Raw genomic sequence first — 26,761 nt, 5'->3', positions numbered from 1 at the left:
GAAATCTGCATTATTGTGGAAATGCAGGGCGTTACACGTGTCGCCATTTCCCGAAATGTTTTGTATTTTTCTTGTCCTCTAGTTTTTCGGAATTTCGCGCAGCCAGTTATTTTCATTTATGCTATTATACCGATTACAGGTGGAACTTCACGATATTTGAATGTTTGTCGAAATACAGGGCGTTACACGGTCCTGGCTGTGGGGGCACTCGGCAAAGAGTGCTACGCATTAAAATTATTTTCTTATAAGGCACGCGGCTCCTACAAAGCGGAGTCGCAGTTCTTCCCTCGTACTCGATGGTGCACAAATCTTTCGAGCAATGAGTGCTGGCGGCAGCGCGGTACACCCTCTCCAGTTAACCGAGCGCCAAATCTATCTACCACTTCGCTCCACAGACAAGAGTGATAACGCGGCGGACATTCTTAGAAGGCGTGCGATAGCAACCCCGCGTTGAGGCTCCGCATGAGAGCTGTACGCCAGTCTTTGGCGTGAACTTTTTTGAACGCGACAGTTGGCGAGGAAGCGCGGAAAGTAGTCGGCAACGCTCGGATCTGTTCGGATTGCTGCTGGGAGCGACTGCACAGCTGTCAGTACACTCGAGTTGGAGGCAGTACGGCTGGGACCGCTGCTCCGGGAAATTAAGATGGTCATCGATGTGAGTACAGCTCGGAAGTACACGGCTTAGAAGCAGGTAAGAAAGTTTCGAACTTTGTTGACTGTTTTGCTTTGCCGGGTTTAAAACTCGAATTCCCGACACGTCGAAGGGTTATGAGGCGCGCAGTAGTAGAGGGCTCCGGATTAATTTCGACCACTTAGGGATCTTTAGCGTGCGCCGAAATCTCGGCGCATACGGCGTTTTTGTTTTTCCCGCACATCTGAAAAGCAGACACCAGCGCCGGGCGGGTGTTTCGCCGGGTTTGTCGGCAGTACATTTCACAACAAATAGCCTCACGAGTGTGTCATCGAGACAAATTCCCTAAAGTGGCTGTGACTTGGCCAGCAATCTTGTTTATTATTTCGAAGAATGCTAACACTCTTCTTTGCAAACGCCATTGGCGTGAGTGTGCGACCAAAACGAGGCCAGTCGCGCGAATAAGCAAAAATACCCGGAGCAGTAAGGTGCTTGCTAAGTATTGAGAATGAAGCAAACCCCTCGTAACTCGAACTTGTCAAATTCGCCAAATTTTTTTAGTTAAGCGGAGTTTCTACATCAACGAAATATAAAATTTTCTTTCCACGTGTCTCGAATTCTAGTTTACTTTCCCCAACTACAGCGCTTGCAAAAACCTATAAAAAGTGTTCGTACCCCAGTATGTATTCACAAAAACGTTTTTTTTTAATGTGCCCCGCAAAAAAGTAGAAATCTGGGGAAAGGGAGTCTATGGTCTGTTGATAGAAGTGTTGTTGTCGTTATATATTTTTTCTTAGGAATTGTTCAATGTTAGACATTCGCAATTGTTGATTGCTACGTTTCTCGTCAAATTTGGTTTCATTACGGAACGTTGTTTTGCGTCGTTCATCGCGGCTTATCCCAGCATAGTTACCATCAGTGCGAAAGCTATGGAAACAAATAACAGCATACAAATTAAAACGAAGAACTGGGAAGTAATGGTTCTGAAACCTGCTAGAACTATATATCCCCCAAAAGCTCCTTAAGAATAACCTGCTTGTGTTAACAACAGTCGTACATGCGGGCATTTTGCTGAACGTGGGACTTAACATGGGCCCGGGGGTGCTTTTTGTATTTTAAATGGGTGTTTTACATTAAGCTAATATTTTGTAGTTACCTAGGCAGAAAGACAGACAGACGGGGACACGTACGGGTGGACGTACGGACAGACAGACAAGCGGATGGAGTGGGCCAGGAGACTGTTTTTAATTTTAAATGGGTGTTTTATGTTAGGATTCTACTTTTATAGCTAGACAGACAGACAGACAGACAGACAGACAGACAGACAGACGGGGAGGCGGACGGACTGATAGATGGACGCATAGATGGAAACTTCATTGACCACAGGATTATGCGGTATAGTCAGCTGCCTCACTCCAGGTAGCTGCCGCACGCACTGAAACTGTGGACCGCCAGTTCCCGTTGGTGCTGGGGGCTTTCTGGTGCAAATGCGTTGATGCGCATGGTTGTGGGGGCAGTCGCCCAAAAACGGGCTCGGGGTAGAATGGGTAAGAGACTGGGTACGCACGAGAACATGGGGTTTCCCACGTGCTGCGAACAAAGCAGAGTCGAGTGGGTGAACACTATTTGCTCACGGCGGAAAAGCCAGGCGTCGAGGACAGAGAAGACGGGGAGGGGCCATGGGGAAGTTCGCTATAGTGTAGCGGAAAAGGGAATACCAGGATCTCCGTCCATCGCCTTTGCCGCTTCTGGAAACTGTTCCCCCTAGAAACCGTCCACAGCTTCACGGACTCAGCCGGCCCGCTATCGCACTGGTCAAGGCCTCGCCTTCCCCTTCGCATCCCTTCTCCGCAACAACGCTTTAATGGTATTTCCGTGCGCACTTGATAGTTCTCGCATCGTGGTACATCAAGGCATGGTGAACAGCTGCGTTTAACGGTAGTCCTTAACAAACTCCAAAAGACAAGAAGATCATGGCATTGACACCGCTTTTTATGTCAGTAAAGAGAACAAGTAACAGCATCGTAATAGTGCTGTTCATGCAGGACGGATGTGCATGCTGTACATCTCTTACGTATTCGGCCAGGAATGGTCCGTACAGACAGACAGATCTAAATAGGGATCTAAATAGGGCTATGATAGAAATAGGGCTCTGATACTACCGTTGTTGCCTGCTCTTTTTGAGCGGGGGATTCTATGTCTCACTGATAGTGTCTGTGCGCACCACGGGACGCACTGCAGGAAAGCCAACTTTCCCTGAGGCACCTATACTTGAAAAGCATGGACATGCAGTGGTTAAGAAAGACTAGAAGGCTAACGATGAAATACGGAAAGAACAGTGGAAAAACCAAAACAGCCAAGGTAACCAAAAAAGAGGCAAGGCAGATTGAAACGAATAAATGGAGAGAGAAAATGGAAACTAAAACGTCGTTAGAGATGTACAGGGCTGAGAAATTGAACATCAGAAAGGAAAATTTCTACGATAATTCCCAGGGCAGTGCTTTGCTTTTTGAGGCTAGAGCAGGTTGCTTACGAACTAAGAGCTTTGTGGGGAAGTATTCACAAAATGATGGAGTATGCGTGGTCTGCGGAAAAGAAACAGAAACTATACGGTACATAGTGTTGGAATGTGAGGGTATCCATCCAAATCTACATGAAGGGAATATTGGGCTTCCAGAAGCCCTACGATTTAAGGGATTAACAGGGGAAGTTAACTTCGAGGCTGTCGAGGGGACGAAAAGAAGATTAGAATGCTGGTGGACGAAAAGCAGAGAGGGGAATATTGCCTAGGACAGTTACCACCTGTAACAGGGAAAAAAAGTATATTGTGTCTAATAAGCTTTTTGTGCCTGCCCTAAGCAGCGCTAGTATTAAACCAAGAGTGTAAAACATGGGTATATTAGTCCTTTTTAGTAAGATGACATGTCATCACCCCGCTTCAAAGGGGAAACCAAAAGCAATCATCATCATCATCATCATGGTCGTGTGTGAAATAAAGACAAAACAACGCTTCTCCTTGCTGCAATCGAACCTGGGTCCGTCGAGTCATGACGCCGACGTCTATACGATTTCGCCATACGATTTCAACACGGTGGAAGCTCTTTGGAATAAGAGAGGGGTGCAAGGACGCTCGAAACTAGAAAAATCATGCACCCCCTCCGTTGAACGACGATGATGGTTTAACGCTGAGCTTTCTTCGTGCGACAACAAATGGCGAAAGCCAAAGTCAAAGCCGCTGCTATCAAAAGTACAAACTGCGTGCGAGTCAAAGTGCATACCCTCTGCGAGTCATAGTCCAAAACTCCGACGACAACCAAGGAACCCCTCACGAGAAAGCTTCACGTCCAATTATCGTCGTCGTTATACACAGGGGTGCATGATTTTTAAAGACGATAGTCTTTCTTGGGCTACCTAAACCCAGAAATTTTGGTCTGTCTGTTTGTCTGTCTGTCTGTCTGTCTGTCTGTCTGTCTGTAACTCGATTCAGCCACCCGGCCAAAGTAAAACAAGGCCTGCGCAATAGTCTTACATAGTCATAGCTAAATCTACCTGTCTAACTCCGGTGTAATGTTCATACTTGTCAACATTGTTGAATAAGAACAAGACATTACGCAAATATAAGACAACAAATTAATACAGAAGTGATATTTGCAGTGTTCCTTTATAAAAATCATACATGCTTAATTTTTGCAAAATTAAATACTTTATCAACTGCAGAAAAAAATTCACTCCGCCGTCGCCTGCTGTCGCCCGCGCCACTATAGCTTCTGGCGGCGTTTTAAGTAATCAACCGGCAACAGTTAAGAAAGGTTGCACTAGATAGGTTCCACGTTCTGCTTGGAACGCACGTGGACTAGAGCAGCGCAGTTCTATAAATGTTGAAGTAGGGCGCCTCGATCCACGCGCGTCTCCGCTGTACGGCAGCGTTGGCATCGAGACACCCGGCCTGGAGCAGTGGTACGCGGTAAATTTAAAATGATTTAAGCAAACCTTTGGCGTCTTTACCTTGGGAGGAGCGTGACGCAAGAGGAACAACACGAGAGGTGAGCGGGAAAGCGAAGGGAGGCATTTACTTGGCAAAAGTCGATAAAGACTATCGTCTTTTGTCGATATTTGCAACGAAAGGAGCAGATACGCGGCCAATTTTTTTTAGTTGGATCGCTGAGAATTACAATCACGTGTACCGTTCTCCATCCTGCCTGAATCATTACGGCTTCACTTGCTCATTCTTTGTCCTAAACGGAAAGTTACGGCCTCAATAAATAAAGCTTCAAGTAGATGTAGAGCATTACTAAAGATATTGCTTTTCAACAAGGAGCATAACGTTAGTCAGCAGATACTCAGAACAAGCATAGAGAGAGAGAAACAACCTTTATTAGAGCCTGCTGTGAAGACGCGGCTAGTACGTCGCAATAGCTGAGCCCCTGCCAGGCCTGCTCACACAACCTCCATGGAGGCGGCGCTTGCAGGCCGTTGGCGTTCTAGGCCAGCCATTGCCAGCTGGACAGCCTGGAGTTGGTCTTCGTAGTTTCCATTCTTCATGGCGTCCATGAATCTTGGCGGAATTGTAGTGTTTCTGGCTTCCTGCGGGTGATTTTCACAATCCCATAGGATATGGGCCATGGTGGCTCTCTCTCTGTTGCATAGTGTACACATATCACTAACATACACCTCTGGGCAGATGTGTTTGGCTACCACTGGAGTCATTAATGAACAAGTCTGTAATTGTCTATAAATCACTGCTTCTTGCCTAGTTAGGTTAGGGTGTGGTGGTGGGAAAGTTCGGCGATTGATGCGGTACCACTCGAGAATGTCTCTATATGCAGTGAGTGGCTCCGTTTCTTCGGGCACTTGCGTCGCAAATCGGGGGCTTGGACTCTCAGGAGCGCCGCGGCTGGTGAGCGCGTGCGCTGCCCGGTCCGCCTCCTCATTGCGGTTGCCGTGTCCATCGCGTGAGTCCAGTGGACCCACGTGTGCCGGAAACCATCTTAAAGTCACTGGTGTCGTTCTGGGGGGTAGGGCCCCGCACACCCTCACAACACTGGGGGAGACACAGTTTGTAGCGTAATGCATGATCGCCGTCTTCGAGTCACTAAGCACAGTGGTGCATCTTGGATTGGTGATTGCAAGTGCAATGGCCATTTCTTCGGCGTGGTGTGCGCTTCTGGCTTTCATGCTGCTCGCAGTGTATACGTCACCAGAGACGGCGGCTATTACAACTGCGACGTACGCGTTTGGTCGGTCCGGGTATTAGGCTACATCGACGTAGAAAGCGCCCTTATCCGTGGCGTGCGTTGCTGTGAGTGTCTTTGCTCTTGCGAGCCTCCTTTCCTGGTTGTGTTCTGGGTTCATGTGCCGGGGAACTGGAGGCACGTGGAGGCTGTGCAGCAGATCTTGTGGGAGCGATGTTGGGACCTTGTTGTCCTGCATCTCCTGTCTTAAAGAGGCCGAGTCGTCGTAGGATGTAGCATCCCGTTCTTGTTTGTGACAATCTTTCAAGCTGCGCCGTACGTTGGGCCTCAGCTATTTCGTCCAGCGTGTTGTGGACGCCAAGTTCGAAAAGCCTGGGCGCTTTCTACGTCGATGTAGCCCAATACCCGGACCGACCAAACGCGTACGTCGCAGTTGTAATAGCCGCCGTCTCTGGTGACGTATACACTGCGAGCAGCATGAAAGCCAGAAGCGCACACCACGCCGAAGAAATGGCCATTGCACTTGCAATCACCAATCCAAGATGCACCACTGTGCTTAGTGACTCGAAGACGGCGATCATGCATTACGCTACAAACTGTGTCTCCCCCAGTGTTGTGAGGGTGTGCGAGGCCCTACCCCCCAGAACGACACCAGTGACTTACAAGCATATGTTCCACTGATCAGCCCGTCATCTCTTCGTGCACAACTACATGTAGACGATGTACAAACGATATTTGTTCTCGTTTCATAAGTACCTCAAATCACTTACATGAGTCCCATCAGTATAGACGTACCTGCATAGATAGGGCGCCCTATCTTCTGTACACAGATGAGGCCCCTTTAGAATCTCGGCGCTAAGATAAGGCATAGAAACGGGGTAACAAAGGTACGGGAGGATGTATGCTGCAGGCTTGATCTGGCTGGCCTTGTAAGGTAGTGAAAGTGACAGTACCGTAGCAAAGGTGCACAGATAAAGCTTTTGTTCTCGACAGAAAGTGATAAGTATCTTTGTACTCTAAGTTTGAGCACTCAGAGTGGGGCGATAAAGACACGCAAGTCAATGTGCACTGCCTTCACTGCCTTAACGGCATACCAGCTGACACCTGAAACACTCTCAGTTAATAAAAAATCCTGTGAACCCGAAGAGAATGTACATTTTAAATTTGTGTACATCTCCCGTAGACTTTACGGACAGTTACATCATGTTTTGCAAAGCGATATTTAAGATCGTATCCCGATGTATATAGAATTGTATTGTTCCCGTGCCCGCTTCCCCCTTCTTCTTTTCGGTCGGCCGTTTCATTTGTGAGTAGGAAGCCCTACCGTTAGTGGGACCGACCTCTCCAATTTTCGTAAAAGCTCTCTCTCTCTCTCTCTCTCTCTCTCTCTCTCTCTCTCTCTCTCTCTCTCTCTCTCTCTCTCTCTCTCTCTCTCTCTCTCTATCTCTCTATCTCTCTCTCACTCTCTCTCTCTATCTCTATCTCTCTATCTCTCTCTCTTTCTCTCTCTCAAGCTAATCGCCTTGAGTTTTGGAAAAGCAACGCGCGAAATTGCGGCGTTCTGCCTGGACAATTGCGACGTTAAGGCCACGAGGGCAGCAGGTGTACTTCTGTCTCAAGGTTATTATATTGATCATGATGATGATGATGATGATGACGATTGGAGGCCCTCCCTTTGTATCGGGACGTCGGTTGTTACCAACCGGCTTGCCTGTGCTATTCTACTTATTTGCCCTACCCTTAACAAACCTAATGGGTTAGCCCCCCTCCCTCGTTTTCAAACTCCCATCGCCCCCCCCCCCCCTTCTGTGACAAATTCTAATTCGGCATATTACTCGTCCTACGTCCCGCTCTCTTTAATCTTCTTCCACCACCACTCCAGCCGCCTCTTGGTCCCCTCTTTGGCCCTGAAGTTGAGGCTTCCCCTCAAACCACGTCCCAAAGCCTCTGTCAACGTCGTTTCCCCATCGTCCCGCCGCGGTCGTATCTCTGTGTAATGTATCACAATAGGCTCTACGGTCACCCGATCCCTGCCGCAGCATACACAAGGGTTGTCGTGTTGCCTGTAGTTAGCCATGAATTCCCGTGTTCTCAGAAACTCCGCCTGTGCTTCAAAGATCATTGCACTGCCTCGCGTATTGCCAGAGAAACCTTCCTTCTTGATTTCCAGTTTCTCCGTTCGATAACTATCCAGGGTTTTTTTTTTCCTTTCATTCTCTGTACCCAATTCGTCGTCTCTGCTGCTTTTACCTGCTTTTTAGCTTTTCTGTATACCCCAGCTTTTCCTACCGAATTTCCGTACCGCTTGGTCAGCTGTCTGGTCCTCCGTCTCCACCGCGTGTCAATGCTTCTCATATACCGGTACCTAAACACTCTTGTGGCCCAAGACTCCCAGGGCCATACTTGGGAGCCTTGTTCACAACTAAATGGGGGCTAAAGTGATCCGGTTATGTTGCCTTTATGATTGAGATATGAGAGAGGGGGAGGGAAGCGCAGCTGACGTAAAGAATATCTCTATAACAGCTTGGGAACCGGCGTTAAACAATTTTAAAGTTTGTGCAATAAGGCGATCTATGAACAGCATCGTATGATCGGAGATCCAATCGCCTTTCTTCATTGCATCTCTCCTTGGTGGTTAAATGAGGCTGAGTATATTCTTTAAATCTGTGTTAGAGGTAACCAACGCACTCGAAATTTGATATTCCACAAGGTCCAACAAGCATGACTTGAATCTTCTTACCGCTGTTGAAAAGAAATTGTAAGGAAGCTTTTCCAGTAAGAATGTGGATATTAGCACGTTTTCCGCTCAGAGTTTATTCAAGATCTACAAACGACGCTTTCAGAACTTTGTAGCTATCCTAATACCCATTGCAAATCGCACTGAGCGCGTCTCAGCTGTTTTTATTGCTTTATATCTTGACTTTTTGTATCAGGAGCTCACAGAATCGGGGAGTGACCACCCTTCATTGTTTATTTCACAGGATCCACCAAAACAGTGAAAGGACCAAGGCCTTATGTAAGGCACAAAGCACGATGGACACAGCACCGCGAAGCCGCCGCCTCTTTCGTCCATCAGACTTCATCCTGGAGGCGTTCGCTTTCATCTTCATATTCGCGCAGTCCAGTTCTATGTCCATCCACCAAATACTCCTACAGATGTCCGAGTGCGTCTACGGAGACAGCACTATTCCAGACGATGCGAACTCGACTTTACCAGAGTCAACAAGCACGCCATTCCAGGAACGCTTGTCCAGTTGCATAGCGAGAGCATCGAACGGGACTAGCAGGGGACAGGACCTTCCGCTTCAAGACCGGGTCCTGAGCCTCCCCGTCCTGGATCTCGCATGCTCGTTTTTCATCTGCGTAATCCTTGGAGGCTGGAGCGACGCCCACGGTCGCAAGCCTCACTATGTCATCTCCCTGGTTGGGGCCCTGGTCAAGGACGTGGCCGCGTTGACCTTCGTGCTCGCGACTCTGCCGAGGCGTGAAGTCATCTACGGCGTGACCGTTGCGTCAGGTACGTGGTTTATGCCGTCGCGTGGTGTCACCGTAGGACACAAGCGAGAAGGCTACCGGAAATATTCCTTTAAAGTTGGAATTGGCGATAGATCTTTGCAGTCATTTGGTGGACAACTAAACGAGATATCTTGAGGACTAAAGTTGGAATAGGCGATAGAGCTTTGCAGACATTTAGTGCACAAAATAACGAGATATCTTGAGGAGTAAAGTTCAAATTTGCGATTGAGCTTTGCAGTCGTTCTGTGCACAAAATAACGAGATGTCTTGAGGACCAAAGTTAGAATTGGCGATTGAGCTTTGCAGTCACTTTGGACACAAAAGAACGAGACATCTGAGTACTTGAGACCTAAAGAAAACAAGACATACAAGAAAACACAATACAACCTTGCTTAGATTTAAAAAGTAGCCTTTCGTAAACCACATACCTTCATAATAGTCGCAAAAAACGTTTTTTAACTGAAAAAAAAACGACAGAAATATAAACCTAAAATTTTATGTTTGTTAACTTCATGTGTGTTACCTTCATCAGTGTGTTAGGTTCACGTTAGGATTCAAGCAATACGACCAAACAGAACTGGAAATCCCACCACAATCACCCAGTCATGTTTCTTGGCGGTGGCTTTCGTCTGTGTCCGCCAATCACACAAACAACATTCTGTGACGTCATTTAAAACCGCCGAAATCGGCTGGGGAGTCGCCGATGCCTAATGCTTTCTTTATTATCTCGAATGCGTGTTTAAAATTTACGATAACATTGGTAACGTTGTCAGTCGCGACAATGTGGTGAGCAACTGTTTACGTAAAACAGCACCCATTTTGCTCTAGTTAGCTGGCAGGCTTTTAACTACGGCCAGTTAAGCAAGTAACAAGTGATGATACGCGCTGTCGTTGTCACTCACTCAAGAAACCCTGTGATCCGGCACTGAGTACAGCATTTATGTAAGACATACCGGGCTCATAGAACTTCGCTCTCTAGCAGTCGACCACATTTTCCTTTAGCATGACTTACGGGATTCGTTTTAAATGTTACATGAGAACCGATCCCGCAGCTATTAACTTGTCCTTATTTGCATCGCTGCCACTTTCCTGCGGTAACCTCGGCGTGGCCACCTCGAGCCATGCCCCGTTTGCCAACAACTGCCTCTTTTATACGGCGTCTGCCAAATACGATGACACAAATTCTTTATTGAGGACGTGCCCTTCACTGAACGCAGCTAGATCTCGACACCTTCGCGATACAGGCCTGCATTCTGGGAGACCCCCGATCTTCAGCGCTGGCTCTAGGGGCCCTACCACCGCTTTCTTCTTCGCCTTCTTGGGGAAAGCAGGAGCGAACTTTTAACTTTAGGACTGTGTAAAGTTAAGCCAAAGGGCATGTTATGGCCGTAAAAACCACCTGCATTTCTGTTTGCTCGCACCAGCCGACCCACCCAATGGGATATAATATGTTTTTTTTTTTTTTTCACTTTCTTCATGTTCTACTATAAATGAATGAACTTACGCCTATTGGTGATTTAAAAGATCCAGCGAGGTTTAACGAGCTTTTAGTCTAGGGTGGACGCTAAGGCGGCGTTCGTAAAGGCACAAAAATCCGCCTTAGTTCCTCGATAAGCTTCCCGTATCTATACAACAACCTTAATCCCAATCCCGATGGGGTGCCTGCTGTGAGTGAAGGGGGAATCGTTTGTCGCTCTCATGTGCTTTCTGTATTATTCGGAGAGGTGCACAGGTACCACCCAGGGCAATCTGTATTCTGCTCGTTGCGATTATTTGCACACATGAGTATCCAAAAAAAAAAAACCCCATATTGGGGGTACTATACACCGATCACTGTTGTGGAAATTTGGAATCATCGATTGTTGTCCAGGCACATACTTCACCGTTAACTAGCCCAACTATAAAGGGCATAACCGATGCAAAATTATAGCAGTGGTAATTTGACTTAATTTTACTGTTGCGAATCTAGATAACGGGGCTCCTCAGCCATCACATCGCGCACCTAGTTCATGTATAACCGGTGTATAAGCTGCAAGAAAATGTTATCTTACTCAGTCCTTTCGTTTTGTTCTCTGACCGCTCCTTTATATTCGACCAGGACTCTTGGGAGGCGCCAACCTGTTCACAGCCGGCGCATTGTGCCACGCTAGCGACAACTCCGACTACCGGACCCGAACCGTGCGGATCGGGGCACTCACGTTCGCGCTTTACGTGGGCCGGGCGTCCGCCGTGTTCATCGAGTGGCTCTGGAAGCCACTGCTCGTCGCCGGGCCGGAGTCGTTCGCCCACGTCTCCGTGATCGTGGTCAGCGTGCAGCTGGTGCTCAACCTGGCTTGCCTGCTGGGCGTGACGGCGTGCGTGCGCGAGTCCCTGAGGGTCATGCCGGGCTTCAACGGCAACGCGCTGTGGAACTTCGTGTGCATGCGCCACGTCAAGCGAGTCGCTGAACTCATGGTGCGCAGGAGGAACGTCAACGGCAGGTCTTTCGTGCTCATACTCTGCACCGTGTTCCTCCTTGGACGTTTCGTGTATTGCGGTGAGTGACCCATCTTTCACACGGTGACAGAAAACTACGCTTCTTTAAAATTTACACATAAAACATTCCACCACACCATTCACTACTCTTAGAAGAACAACTAATGCTCACAAATGTCTTTTAACTTACCCGTTGCCGATATCCAATTCTAAAAAACTCATTTGGTACACGGCGTGATCTCAGACCCTCTGAGCATTCAGGAAGGTCTTGATGATCTCCTTAAGCGCACATGATGACCCGCTAGTGCAACACGCTCTGAGGCTCCAGGCGCCGCCACGTCTCAACCATAGTCCCCTTCGTCTGCGATTATAAGCATATTCCTGTTTCCGTCCATAGGCCCTCTGCGCCCATTATACAGCATTTTATGAAGTACCATACTCATCTCCTAAATAATTAGAGCACAAACCTGACATATTGAATGACCACCTAATATATTCCTGGCGCTTTTTGGTCGGAGATTCGGGAGCGCCAATCAACACAAACATACTTTTCACGCGAAGCAAAAGTAAATGTCGGGAACGAAAGCAAGCGCCTCAGTCATGGCGACCACTTTCTTGTGGAGGGGTTGGCATCAGCGGGAACTCCAGCCTGCTGAATTCGCACGCTTCATTTTCTTCCAGTATACACAAAGAAGGGATTCAGAAACTAAACTCAGAGAAAAAGGATAGTCTTCATTCTAATAAACCTGTTGCGTTGCCAGCTTCATTCTTTTCCGGTGTACTCAAATGAGCATATTATAAACCAAAAGCAGAGAAGGGGGTTGTGCTCTATTATAACGAATTATGTTTCATTATGAACTAACTAATCACGTTTGTTAGTACATTTCACTAGTCGTTAAGGCACCCAAGAAAAAAAATGGAACACACTGTGGTACAAGATTAAGGCTGAGTTTTGGGATCGGTTTCAGTCAGAAATATAGCCGCCGCATTTGCGAATATATCTTAGCAAATGAAATTATTTGCTTAAGAGCCAGCATAAGTGGTCAACAGATCCAAATGAATTTCGCTTTTGCACCGATGACCGCACTGGTACAATTTTGCGGCATCTGGGATGGTTGGTATAGAGCGATATATACGAGGAAGTCTCTCTAATCCTTAATTGCACGCCGTTAGTGAAAGTCATCTCGGCTGTCGTTATAAAGCTTCACACTTTATAAACACACGCTTGCCAACCCCCTCCGAAAGAAAATTGACCCTCGTAATAAAGTAATGACGGTTGACGGTTGAAGCATGCTCCCCCCCGCCAGAAATGTTGGACTGATACCCGTTGACACTCCGTCGAGTCGCATCGATAGACTGGATAATAAAACATTTGCCTAAATGCATCACATGGTAAATTGATAGTGGTCGAAGGACGGGAAACTCTGAGTGCAACTGGATGTTGCTTCGATGAAAACCCTTATTAAGCGGCGCACATGCACGTTGCACTTGCAAGATAGCATTGGCGTCACTATGACATTCACAGCAAGCAAAAACTGAAACCGCACATAAAGCAGCAATTACGATCATTCAAGTGAAGTGTTTCTTTACGCAGCAGATCTGTTTGCCACGAAACAGCGCCACGATTTGTATATCATGAGAACCGACGGCTTCATTGGAGGAGGAGGAGAGGGAGGGGGGGGGGGCGGCGTCATTTGAAGTTCGAGAAGCGCAGAGTAAATTATGTTTTGAAAGGAGGTTGAGAGCAATGGATCAACGTAGGTGAACAGCTAAAGTTTTTAGGTGACTATGCATGAAAAGCGTGGACACGCAGTGATTAAGGAAAACTAGAAGACTAACGATGAAATACAGAAAGAGCAATGGAGAATCATAGACAGCCAAGGTAATGAAAAAAGAAGCAAGGCAGATAAAACGAATAAAGGGAGAGAAAAAAATGCAACCTAAAACGTCGTTAAAGATGTACCTGGCAGAGAAATTGCACATCAGAAAAGAACATTTCCAGGATAATTCCAAGGGCAGTGTTTTGCTTTTGGAGGCTAGAGCACGTACGTTTCTTGAGAACTAAGAGCTTTGTAAGGAAGTATACAGAAAATGATAGGATATGCGTGGTCTGCGGAAACGAAACGGAAACTATGCGGCACATAGGGTTGGAATGTGAGTGAATCCATCCAAATCTATACAAGAGTGAAATATTCGGCTTCCAAAAGCCGTAAGATTTAATGGTAGAACAGCAGGAGTTAACTTCAAGGCTGTCGAGGCAACGAAAAGAAGATTAGAATGCTAGTAGGCGAAAAGCAGAGACGGGAATAATGCCTAGGACAGCTACCACCTGCAACAGAAAAAAAAGTACTCCGTGCTTTCCCTCGAGCAGCGCTAGTAATAAACGAAGAGTATAAAACATAGATACCTTATTTTTTCCTTGGTAAGATGAGACGTCATCACTCCGTTTCTTAAGGGGATACCACTATCCATCGATCAATCAATAATCGCGGGTTTGTGAAGGGCCCAAATGATGCGCCAAGACAGCGCTTGCAATTGCACATGTTTCTGTCTTGACATAAAAAAAAAACAACAAACACGACGTATATACGCGCGGATAAAGCTTCTGTCACAGGGCACCTCTGCTAAAAGCGATTACATTAATAAATTAGCTGTATTGATTGATTGTGGGTTTAACGCGCCCACGCTACACAGGCGATGAGGCGCGCGCTGTAGTGGAGGACTCCGGATTAAATTTGACCAGCTGGGGATCTTTAACGTTCGCCGAAATCTCGAACACACGGGTGTTTTCGCTTTTCGCCTCTATCAGAAAAGCGGCCGCCGCGGCCGGGAATCGAACCCGCGTCTTTACGCTCAGCAGCACAACGCCATAGACACTGAGCCACCGCGGCGGGTAAGTTAACTGTATAAAGTAATAATGAACGGGCATTCCACATCCACCCTCATACCCACACATGGTTATAGAACTTGCGCATATTGTAATGAGGAATTGGTGCAACCACTGGCCAACAAGCCCGTATGGCCTGTCATCAATCATTGTCATCACCTGCAGAACAGCATTGACTCTTTGGAAGAGGTTCGTGGTTATCATCATACAGCATTATACGGTTTGTATCACGATGACGAGATATCTCCCTCCAGAGCTTTCTCGGATTAGATTTTGAAGAGAACTCAGGTCTTTTGAAAAATACTTAGATTTGGCAGAGCGCATTGCAAAGTAGTACTCCACCAAACATTGCTTGTAAGAGTTACGAGAAGTGAGTGCGTAGGCGTTTAGCTTTTTGGTACAAACGTTTTTTCTTCTTATTTCTTATCTGGTTGAGTGACCTAGTGAACCAGGGGTTAGATTTGTCGTTAGATATAGAAATCAAGGGAACGTACTGGCTCATCAGGGCGATCACGAAAAAATACCCAGTTATCCTGTATGTAACGGTTATTAAAAGAGTGCAGAAATACCTTATCGAAAAATATTTCAAGTTTATTGTTTATTTCTGCGTAGTTAGCTTTATTGTAATCTCTGATTTTTTGGGCAGTTTTAGCAGCGAAGGTAAAAAAAATTCAGAGTTATTTCAAGAAGTCTGTGGTCACTAAACCATTCCACGTGTAGAACCTCTGCGACAGATTCAGGCGCTATAGGTCTAAAGTGTTGCTTCCCAGGGTAGGTTCAGTGACGACCTGTACAAGGTCAAAGTCGAGCGTTAGGCTAATAAATTCGTTTGATGTGTTACAAGGGGAATACAAAAGCTTCCAGTCAATCTGTGGCAGACTAAAATCCCCAGAAAGAAAAACATCTCCTCTTTTACACAGACATAGCATCGGTAACACTTTTCCGCAGTTCAAGGGTGAAAGAACTATTTGAGTCAGAAGGACGGTAGCAGTTTCCGATTAGAACAACATCAGTAGGGCTAGGTTTCCATGCTACCCAGAAAATCTCAGGGGCGGACCTGGTGTCAATAATGTTGGACGATGGTGTTTTCTTGTTTTTTGAACAATTTTCGGTAAAACAAGAGCACTTTATAATCGTTTTCTCCTGAGCATTCGCGATAAGGTCGGCTTTGCCGTAAGGCATTTTTTGTTGATACAGAACTCTTGACGCAAAACAAAAGGTCACAGAACCCAAGCCACAAACAGCTTCAGTGGAATAATAATTGCAATTACCAAACGTGATTACAAGCTCATGCGTAAACATAAATATATTTTGAATTCTCCAAATTAGTGCACCTTCTGTGGGCAAAGCAGCCCCTCGCATAAAAATGGGCGCGTATCTGCTCACTCCGCTCAAAATATCATCGAAAAAATTGACGCATCTCCACGAAGTGAATCATGGCGAGTGGGCGAAGCACTGGGGATCGTTCTTACCGTAAATCACCCGTGGCATTGCCTACTCGCGCATGTACTTGTGACAACGCGTGTGTACAGTATATACAATTTCAATCCAATCCAATCCTATACAATTCAATTTATTCCGATCCATTTCAATCCAATCCAATCCAAATCCAATCCAATCTAAATCCAATGCTCCTCCCGCATACGCAGCACCGTGTACCAGAACGCCAAGCCCCGGACAAAGCGATGTCCTAAGGTGCTTTGCCCCTAAAACAAAAGTATGGCGCCCTTCCCAGTAAATGCCTCTCTCCCATCCTTCGCCCACCTCCCACGCTGCTCCCTTCCTGTATCACCCCTCCCCCCTTTACAATAAACACGGTGGAGGTTCGCTCTAGTCAGTTCAATTTTCCCGCGTTCTACTGCTCGCGCGCCATCTATTTGACCCTTTCGTTACTGCTGAACTCGGATTTCCGCAATGAGGTCTAGCCGCCGGCTCGAGCTCCCCTTTGTTTTTTGAGGTCAAAACATTATTTTCAGCACACATCTTTTTTTCACTATCACAAATATCCACCGCGCAGTCATTTTAAATTAAAAAGACCATTGCCTAGTACCAGCTATGTATTGATGTTTTTGCCGCAAAATGCCAGATTTTTTGTATTTTCCTCAAAAATGTTCTCAAGTATGAAGTGTGTTTCCAGATTTTGTGGCTTGGAAACATTTTGCCTATATGAACTTCCCGTTCAAGAATTCTCTTACCTTTTGGCCGAGTGGCTGAGTCGAGGGACAGACAGATCTAGAACTTTCTGTGAATTGATTTTGTGGTAGCTTGTTTCCCTATCACAAACGTTTGTTGTGTACGTGTTGAATGCCCGGAGTAGTTGGAAACTGATTGGTTTTCTTTTTCTGTTTTTAAGGCAGCGCTGTTACCACTCGTCGCTGCGCCCGGATATGCGGTTTATAATAAATTCTCGTTTCACACATTTCGACATACAAAAACTTTCGGGTTTAAGTATCCCAGGAACCACCATCTTTATTAAATGCTTCTAAACCCCCGAATTTGGGCATCTTCCGTAACTAAAACAACAGAACCATGAATAAAAATCCTCCCGTGTCTCGTTACGCTTGGCAGGTGAGCAGGAGGTGTGGGCTGCGTACCTGTACCGGCGTTTCAGCTGGACGCACGAGGCCTCGCTCATGCTGGGCCTGCAGTTCGTCTGCGAGGCCATCTTCACGCTCATCGTCGTGTGCGTGGCCAGAAGCTTCGGCTTCCAGGACTCGTCGCTGGCCATCGCTGGCGCCCTCTCCTTCATGGGGGCATCGGCAGTCAAGGCGCTGGCTCTCTCCGGTAGCATGCACGGCGTCGGTGAGTAGCTTGAAACACACGAAAACAGCTTTTAAAGCGAAGCTTTCAATGTCTCACTGATGGAATCCGTAGTCCACCTCAAAACACACTGCAGAAGAGCTAACTTTGTCAAACTATGATGATGATCGAGGGTAAAGGGAAAGAAAAAAAATTTCTCTAGTCGAACTCGAACCCGGGTCCCTCGCATTATGCGAGGGTTATCGCATTATGCGAGAACCCGGGTCCCATAAGCCATTCCGATGCGGCCGTAGCTTAAAGCGAAGTTTTCTATGTCTCACTGATGGTATCTGTAGTCCACCTCAGAACCCACTGCAGGAAAGCTAACTTCCACCTGTAAAGCGTACTTTGCCTCAGATACGCTCTTTCACAGGTGAGGCGTGCTTTAGGTTTTCATGTCAACAGAGGAATCCGTCACGAGAAAGCTGCGCGTTCAACCATCGCCGTCGTTAGACGAAAAGGCGCATCATTTTGAGTTTCTCTCAACATCATCAGCGGCGTTCACTTCAGGGTGACAGCATATCCCAAAGACGTCTCTCTTACGCATCAATCACATCTTGTGAAAGAAAAGAATTGCAAAAGAACCGACAATTGGGCGAGTTGGTACTTATTCATCTTCCCTAACACCGCGCACCCACAAAGACTATAAGTCAAAGAAGGGGACAGGACGAACGCTAATTCAAGATTCACATCTTGTGAATCTTCCACCCATCTCGCGCCGATCTTGCAACTATGTGATAAATGAGTTCTCTTCTCCTGTGGGCGCGCCATCAAAACTGAGATTCGCAATACCAACTGTAGTAAAAATATTAATCTACCACTCTCTTTTCTCTGTCTCATCTGAATCACTGCCAACTTTTCTGGGGCTCCACAACCCAGAAAAATAAACAAAAAATATTACTTTGCTAAAAATGGCGATGCGAGCAATTTTCAACATTCATACAGACCGATCTATGGAATCCACATTGAAGGCGTTGTGCTGCTGAGCACGAGGACGCGGGTTCGATTCCCGGCCGCGGCGGCTGCTTTTCTGATGGAGGCAAAAAGTAAAAACGCCCGTGGGTACCAGATTTCGGCGCCCGTAAACATCCACAGGTGGTCAAAATTTATTCGGAGCCCACCACTACGGCATTCCTCATCCCGTGTATTCCGTCCGCGCGTGAAACCCTACAATCAACCAATCGAATCCGCCTTGAAAAGCCTGAATAAATTCAGTATTGTAACTCTATATCAAACCTGTTTATTCATGGCCTACTGAAACGCTTCCCGTTCCAACCAGCAAAACATTTTTCTTCAATTAGCTAAGTTACCGAGCTTAATCTATCTTATCTTACACGGCAACCTGACAATTGGATTTTAGGGTGCCCAAAAACAAATTATGGCTCACAGATGTCTTTTATTTTACCCTCATTGTTAAATCGGTTATGTAAATCTAACGTATATATTATGTATTCGAATCTACAAGATATTATATTAGTTTGTGGAAAAGTTGACTCCAGACTCCTCAATATTTTTGATTGTTAAGGACTATGGCTTGTCTTTGTCTTTTTTTTATTTTTTGTCTTGTTTCCTTATTTTCTGAAGTGCTGACCACCGTGTCTTTGCTTTGTACTTGGCGGGCCAAAGGCTAGTCAAGCTGTCTAGTACAGTTTTTTTCCTTGGCCACGCCACTTTATTGCATGTGCATATCTGTATATAAATGTATATAAGTGGCAATAAAGAATCCATTCATTCATTCATTCAGTCAGTCAGTCAGTCAGTCAGTCAGTCAGCCAGTCAGCCAGTCAGCCAGTCAGTCAGTCAGTCAGTCGGTCAGTCAGTCAGTCAGTCAGTCAGTCAGTCAGTCAGTCAGTCAGTCAGTCAGTCAGTCAGCCATCGCATATCTTACGCTTCTTGAACGAATGTCTAAATAGGATTAGCTTGGTGAGCTGGGAGCAAAGGTGTCTTAAAAAGCGGCTTCGACGCAGCGTGAAGGCATATGCAAGTTTCTGTTTTTCTTGGAGAGGGGCGCCCTAACCCGCTGTGCGGCGTACTTGTGTAAATAAGGGGAAGCATCGAGAGGCGAATAATTTTCGAAGGACCCTGGCCACACTCGTTGCATTGGGTTCTGTGAGAAACGCCACTTCACTTATGCTATTTATCGATTGAATGCTACTGAATTGCTTTGCGGTAATAAGAAATGGTCTGCGGAAGAATATGATGATTATGACGTTGCTGTTATTGTTGTTGATGATGATGATGATGATGATGATGATGATTGTGGTGGACATATTTGTAGTATAGCTTGTTTTGTTTTGGCGGCGTGGTCCACCCCACGCCGCCAATCAAATGATAGAAAAACCCCGCACGGGGCACGTTGAGTAATCATTGGCGACACCGCGGACCACGAGGCCCCATACTCACCGTGGCTAGGAGTTGTAAGGTGAAGAGCAGAAACCACAAACGGTGGCCGTCGGAGCCCAGGTCAAGCTCCGGCGGATGGGGTCCCTGTCTGTTTACCAGGCAAGGAGCTCCGGCACCTCTTCAGCTAGCAGGGTAAGGCTGACGAAAAAAGTACCCCCGTTCCCTGCTTTTTGTAGCGTAAGCTACACTGGCCGAGGTTGAGCAGTTTCGCGTGGGCCGTGAAGGGCCGTTCTGCGCTAGCGCGAGGAGCATTGGATTGGTTTGGGTCGGATTGGATTGGCTTGGCTTGGCTTGGCTTGGCTTGGCTTGGCTTGGCTTGGATTGGATTGGATTGGATTGGATTGGATTGGATTGGATTGGATTGGATTGGATTGGTCTTGGCGACTGTAGTGGGGCCTCCAGTTCCATTTGATATCATTTGAATGATAGCGTGCAGTTGACCCACTGTTAACTTTGTTTTTAGTAATGGTTCATATTACACTTCTTCCGCCCATATAACGTCACTGTAACACAAAATTTGAAGGTTTTCGAATATTTCTCTCGTCAGTTAAAAAACGCCTTTCGGGGCTCGGATGGAGCTGAGTGAGTTACGAAAGATCAACCCTTTTGAATTTAACGAGGTTGTATGTTGTCTTTATGGCATTAATAACAGATCTAGCATAATCATTATTGTGCCTAATTACCGTACTGCTCCGCCATATTGCGTGCAAACCAAGAAGAAAAATCGTATCGTACATATTCTGCGCCGTGTGACTAAGCGCGTCATGTTTATGCTTTTCTGTTTCAGCCGTTGTTGTTGGCGCCCTGTCACCTCTCATAAGTGTTGCCGTGCTGGCCTTGCTATCAAAACTCGTTCAGCCCGAAGAGATTGGTAAGTACAATCGGTGCCCGGTTAACCTGTTGAACACGACCAGAGTTTGTGAAAGTAACTTTCCTTGTGAAATCGCCTTCACTGATTGCAGCTAAACGATCGTATTGTAGCAGCGACCATCCCAATGTAGCCAAACAAGGTCATTTCAATTCGTGGCCTGGAACTTCAGAAAGGGATTTTACGGTGTACTGACATGAACTTTCAAAGCTGAGATAACTATGTAAACACCTGCATTTGTAGTGGAGATATCTGTCAGGAAGTTGCAACCGTAACCTTTCAGTTCAATATGTTTTGAATCAATTTTAATGCTTGCCTGCACACACGGGAAACCTCAGAGTGGATACCCTTTCGACATCGGCATGAGTATGATGCGTCGAGCGCTTTGTCCCAAAATGACATTCTCAGTGCTCGTGTGACGCAGCCAAGGTGCTGGCTGCTTTTAGGGCACTGCTCCGCTTTGTGCTCCGCGTCACAGTTTCGGGAATGACGTCATTCTGTTTGGGCACGTGCCGGTACGGACGCACTCGCTCGCTCTAGCACGCGCATCCACAGCGGCCGTGGTGCAACAAGAACAGCTGCGTCGAGAGCGCCCTCCTGTCATGGCGGCCGCATCGGTGTTTGTTTCGTTTAAACCAAACCTGAGACGAATGAACGAGCTGCAAATAATTATTTACACTACGATAGACCATCGTATGCGCCATTCTATAATTACTAGGCTGGTAGGTACCCATAGCAACAAAAAAAAGCATAACAGGAAAATTTCGTATCCATAGCTACATTGACTAACTCCGTTCTAAAGTTTCCAGTGTTTCATCAACACGTATTTCTCCTAATCAGGCGATTAACAGCCTTATAAATGCGATTGAGGCTCTTTTTTAACATCAACCCTAAGTCCCGACCTTTCTCTGTGTATTAGGGCGAGATTTGACGGAGGGATGAGCATATGCTTTCACCGGAGTCATAAGACCCGGGCTTAATACATTCGTTTTAGCGGCGATTGCGACCGACTGATTCTACAAACTTCTGCTGTGCCAATCTACCTTTAAATGTGCGTGTAGAAATAGGGAAAAACTTTCAAAAATGTATTTTGCCTTTTAGCTCCGTTAAATTTATAGTGCCTTTAAACCTGTCATCGCTTTCATGGGGCGGATATTGTCCCTCACAAATAGAAGCGGAGAGAGGGAGAGATAATAGCCTGTAACGTTACTGGTGAGGTTAGTCTGGCAAAAGCACACAGCTTGCTACACCGGGTGTATGAGAAAAAAAATGAAATTGATGAAGTGATGATGATGACGATGATGACTATGATGGCGATGATGGCCTCCTTAATGGAGTCCTGTTGAAAGAGTCTGGTGAAGTCCTATGCGTCCCAGGAAAGTCAATATAGCTTTTTCCGCTCGAGATGCTCATTTGGAGTTAGACCAAGGGCCTAACCCGTCACTTTGAGTTAGTCCTCTAAAAAGCGAAAGGCCCAAGGAAACTAAAATGAATGTCCTAGCTGCTCTATACCACGCACATTCACATAATGCGCAGTTCAAGTCCTCGCGCACGTCACAAAGAGTTCAACGGGCGGAAGTGGCCTGTTTCATCTTGAAGCGAAAGTAAATTGTGTAAGGGACATTTAGCCGCACGCGGTAAAGAACCGCTTCGTCATGCGTGGACAGTCTGTTAGGCATTCTAAAGCTCCCGTGCGGGTCTATGGAGTGAAGCGGCGCGTAATTTTGCGGCGCAACAGCCTACATAGGTCGCTCCAGGCAGCCTTGGACGAAAGAGCAGAAGCATCTCGTCTGGAGAACGGTATCGGTATTACTAGCCCCTACAGGTCATGCGCGATAAATGCCGCAGTGTCCGCCTTGAACGTTCCCAGTTATACCGCAGAGGGGAGGAACCCACTGAAGCTCTACATGATGATGTGCCTTTAGTGCTTGTAGGTGCACTGCATTAATGTCGAAAACAAGCTGATCTTTCGGGTACGATTTTAAGCACTGAAGGGCTGCCCGAGAATCCGTGAGATGGAGAAATGGAGAGAACGAAAGGAAAAGACGTGAAAGGACGAAAAGTGAAAGCAAGAAAGCAAAATAAAAATAAAAATCAAACCAATGAATTTACGCGAATTAAAATAAAACGACTTTGATATTACGTCGTATTCAACATAACTGTCCGATTGTTGTGTTCATTTTGTTTCTACTGATATTGCAATACGGCTAACGGCCGATCATATAAAAAAGAAGAATGTGTTTGTTTCACAGCTTATCCACAGAAAAACAACCATCAGTAGCCAGTATTTGTTGACAGAGAGAGTTATTTTGGCCTTGCGACCCTTCCCGCCCTTGCTAACAAAAGGTGCTGTACAGGGGAGGGCGCCCCCTTCCTTGCGTACGCCAGTGCCTACTACAGGCTATGGTAAAGAATATGCGAGCGCATGGCATGATTTAGCTACTCCTTCGCTATAGAATTCATTCCTTGAAACTCTTACGTGTGAAATGCAAATAATCGTAGGCCTTCAGATGATCCGCACAACCAAAGGTGTTCGTTATAAAATTCCGTTGAAATCACTCTATAGCTCTGCTTTCATTTGAAAGAGAACAAGGACGCAACGCTTTGCCACGCAGGGTGCCTCATGGCCACTGCGGCTGTGCTGAGCATAGTTGCCCCCCTCCTGTCCAACGTGGCCTACTGGGAGGTGTTCGCGGCCACCAAGTCCAAGGTCTCCGAGTTCATATACCTTCTCTCCATCTTCATAGGAACCATCTTGTGCCTGCTTCTGGTGTAAGTACGCACGAGGCCGGTGTGCTCTCCCTCTTCGATGAGACACGCTTATCGACTCCTGCGGTTGTCTTCATGAGCCATCTGTGATCTTGATGAGATATCCATTAGGCGCTGCAGGCGCGACCTGGTTTTCCTTTTAACTGTATTCATTCCAAGTTTGACTGCCCTTGCCTTGTAAGCTCTGCTCACCTGCGAGTGCCAAGCAGACCAAAACGGCCGTGTGGCTGCTTTCATGTTGACAGATCACTGAGCCGCGCACCGGCTATCCGATGCCAACATGCCTTTAACAGTCTGTTTTTATCTTCCGTTGACATTTTTTTGCAATGACATGGCTCTTCTCAGACGTTTCTTGAAAATTTTGGTATTTTGAATGCGCATGTTGGGGAGAGGACGCACCAGCACTTTTCTCTCTGCACTTGTGTTTATGCATCAAAAGCACCGCGTTGCTTACGCTTGTAGGCGTTGATCAGTGCATACTAGAGTATGCACTCCGACCTCCGATATACACAGGACCTCCGAGCTCTTGTTGTTCAGAAAATGTTATTGCTTCTTTGATCAATCTCCTCTTTTGTATATATCTACACATTTTTTGCCCATTTTTTACTTATTTCAGTTCAGTTCAGTTCAGTTCATTTATTTAAACAAACCATGTCTCGAGAGTAGAGGCAAAAGGCAGATTAACTCTGCCTGACGGCGGCCATCAACCCCGGACATGTAACATTGTAACATTGCACAGCAACGGTAAGAAACAAAAGAAACAAAACATGACAACTAGCTATACGCATATTACCAGCGAAAAAACAGACAGGGACGAGGAAAGAAGCAGACGGGACACTCGCTAGTCCCAACTAGCCCAACTTTCAGCCTTAACTAGCTATACAAAGGTGATGTAGAAAAAACAAGATTATACATTTTTCGAAATAATATAGCATTTTTCGAAATATAGTAGCAATTACAATAGGCGCACAACACAAATAATTATAAACTACACAGAGTAACGCTACAGAATTCCACACTTAATTGCAATAAAATGCAGGAAAATCCAAAATTGTACATTTATCAAAAGTAATATAGCAGCAAGCCCAACAGGAGCACAACAAAAATTATAACAAACTACACAGAGTAGCGCTATACAAACTACACGGAGTAGTGCTACAGAATTCCAGACATAAAGTAATGTTTAATTCTTTTCTTTAGCGCGAGCCAAGACGTGGTGTGTCCTACGTGTTGTCATTTGTATGCCTTATACGCACGTACCCAGTGCACCATCCCAGAAGGTACTGCGCTGTTGGTCAGCTATCAAAATTAATTATTAATTAATTAACTAAATTCTGGTGTTTCGTAAAACTACACTTCAAGGTAATGCTGTGATTCAGCTTCACCGTAGTTCCCTCTATGACCAACCTGTGCAGCCAACAAAAAAATTTTGGGAAAGGCAGTGTCTATCCTACGATTTGACTCAAAAGTTTCAACTGCGCTGTGGCACAGCGCAGACCCCGTTTTTGGGTCGGATGATATGAGCGTTGTTGTTCGCTTTGTTGGAGACGTGGACTATTCACCCCTGTGAATTGTGTTGAAGCTAAACCACGCGATTATCGTAGTTTGTAGACCACATTTAAAATAGAAGGGAAGTCGATCTGTCGCGAAGTTCGTCAGTGCACTGTCTGTAACGAGAATCAACCGATCTTCCAGGGAGCCAGGAGTGAATTGCCATGAGTTAATTTAGTAAACCCGGAAATGTTTGCCTGCAAAAATATCGTCCAGAGCTCATGCAGATGCCAAGTGCCTGCTTTTAGTCTGTATGTGTGCGCAAACAATTATTGTGCTACACGTTACCATGTATGTTTAATTCACGTAATCAATGAACAATGTTGTGTTTGTACTTATTGATTTTCGCATTTCTGTAGTTCACCTTATTGCTTCTGTGCAAACATCTTGTTGCAGTGTGCTCTTAACTTTGGTTTTAACATGAATTGATTATGTTACTGCCAAGGACTGTGAATGCTTTGTCGACGTTTATTCGTGTATATTTTTTTTTCCTCTTGTATAAGTGTACTCATTTGTTTTATAAATACATTAGAGGACACGGACCCCGTCAAGCCGCTTCTGTTGTCTTTTTTTCCGCGCTCCTGACATCTGCATTATGGTCCCCAGAAATATCTATTTTGATATCGAATAAACTTGACTTGACTTGATTCCAGGTACGTGCGACGGAACCTGCGCATCGGAACTCTTGGCAATGTTATCCAGGAAGAGAAGGTGCCGCTTTTGCGAAGCGTGACCGCCAGCTACGGACCCGCCATATTCTGATGCCGCGAGCTTCTCTGGACGATTTCATACGCAGCGCTTATGTGTGACGCACTGGAGTGTACGTTTGTGTGACGCAAGGACGCATATCTGTGTGTAGAAAGTTCAAGTACGGGTCTAACGGTCTTCTCGGGGAACGATCTTGTGTTCCGGTTGATGCGACGAAGTGCGGACACGGCACAGCTGACTGGTACTAGCTGAATGTGGACAACGTCGTCACGGTGTCAATAAAGAATACCGCAATTGAAAGAGGACTGCATTTTTGCAGCTTTCTGTCTTATTTGTGCACCTTTGAAAACGGCCAAACGGAGCAAATTGGTAAGTTGCAGGATTTGGTTATTGACAAGGTGAATCCCATGAGGCTGTCCCCCTTCATATGCTACGACCAAAACTAATAAATATAGTAAGTTGATGAATTAAATGAATATTATTGCTTCTAGAGTAGCCTGTAAGAAGCTGGATGAGCAGCCACTTCCCGTAATAAACAGTTGGATCGGGTCGCACCCCTAACGTGTACAGTCCCTCCCATTACTGACGAGTGGGTAATGCGGGTCATTTCGATTGCGATGGGGGTGTCTTGACGTACAAAAGTATGGTAGTTACGTTCAAATCTATTTTAAAAGCTTAGCTGTTTAGGCCGACACAAATCCGTCCGTCGGAAACAGAAAATCCCGAGCGCAAGTGAACGCCTGCCTCACGGCGACCGCCCGGCGTCGCCCAGGCTTCCGCTCGGGCTTATGCCATATTAGGAGCTCTCGCCTTCGTCGTCGTCGTGTAGCAACCGGTGCGCCACGGCTCTACCGCGCCTATGACAATGACGACGACTCTGTCAAGCCATCCCTTCACAATTCACACGTGGAGACGGCAACCGGACCAGCTGACGAAGACATGGAGGTCTACCGAGGCGAGGC

At 46.3% G+C, this 26,761-nt stretch overlaps 1 protein-coding gene across 1 annotated transcript; it reads left to right on the top strand.

The window, feature by feature from the left end:
- Window positions 1-443: 443 nt before the first annotated feature.
- Window positions 444-26,099, top strand: LOC144149046 (putative peptidoglycan muropeptide transporter SLC46). Its single transcript, XM_077680594.1, has 7 exons — window positions 444-691; window positions 8,805-9,340; window positions 11,438-11,875; window positions 17,270-17,503; window positions 20,691-20,774; window positions 23,387-23,543; window positions 25,745-26,099. The coding sequence occupies exons 2-7, from the start codon at window positions 8,857-8,859 to the stop codon at window positions 25,851-25,853; spliced, it is 1,506 nt and encodes a 501-aa protein (XP_077536720.1). The 5' UTR covers window positions 444-691; window positions 8,805-8,856; the 3' UTR covers window positions 25,854-26,099.
- The last annotated feature ends 662 nt before the right edge of the window (window positions 26,100-26,761 follow it).

The sequence above is a fragment of the Haemaphysalis longicornis genome, unplaced genomic scaffold (genome assembly GCF_048455015.1).
Source record: "Haemaphysalis longicornis isolate Haplotype H1 unplaced genomic scaffold, Haemaphysalis longicornis Haplotype H1 scaffold_8, whole genome shotgun sequence".
Taxonomy (NCBI): Eukaryota; Metazoa; Arthropoda; class Arachnida; order Ixodida; family Ixodidae; genus Haemaphysalis; species Haemaphysalis longicornis.
The sequence above is the reverse complement of the archived record's forward strand: the minus strand, read 5'-3'. Positions and strand labels throughout refer to the sequence as shown.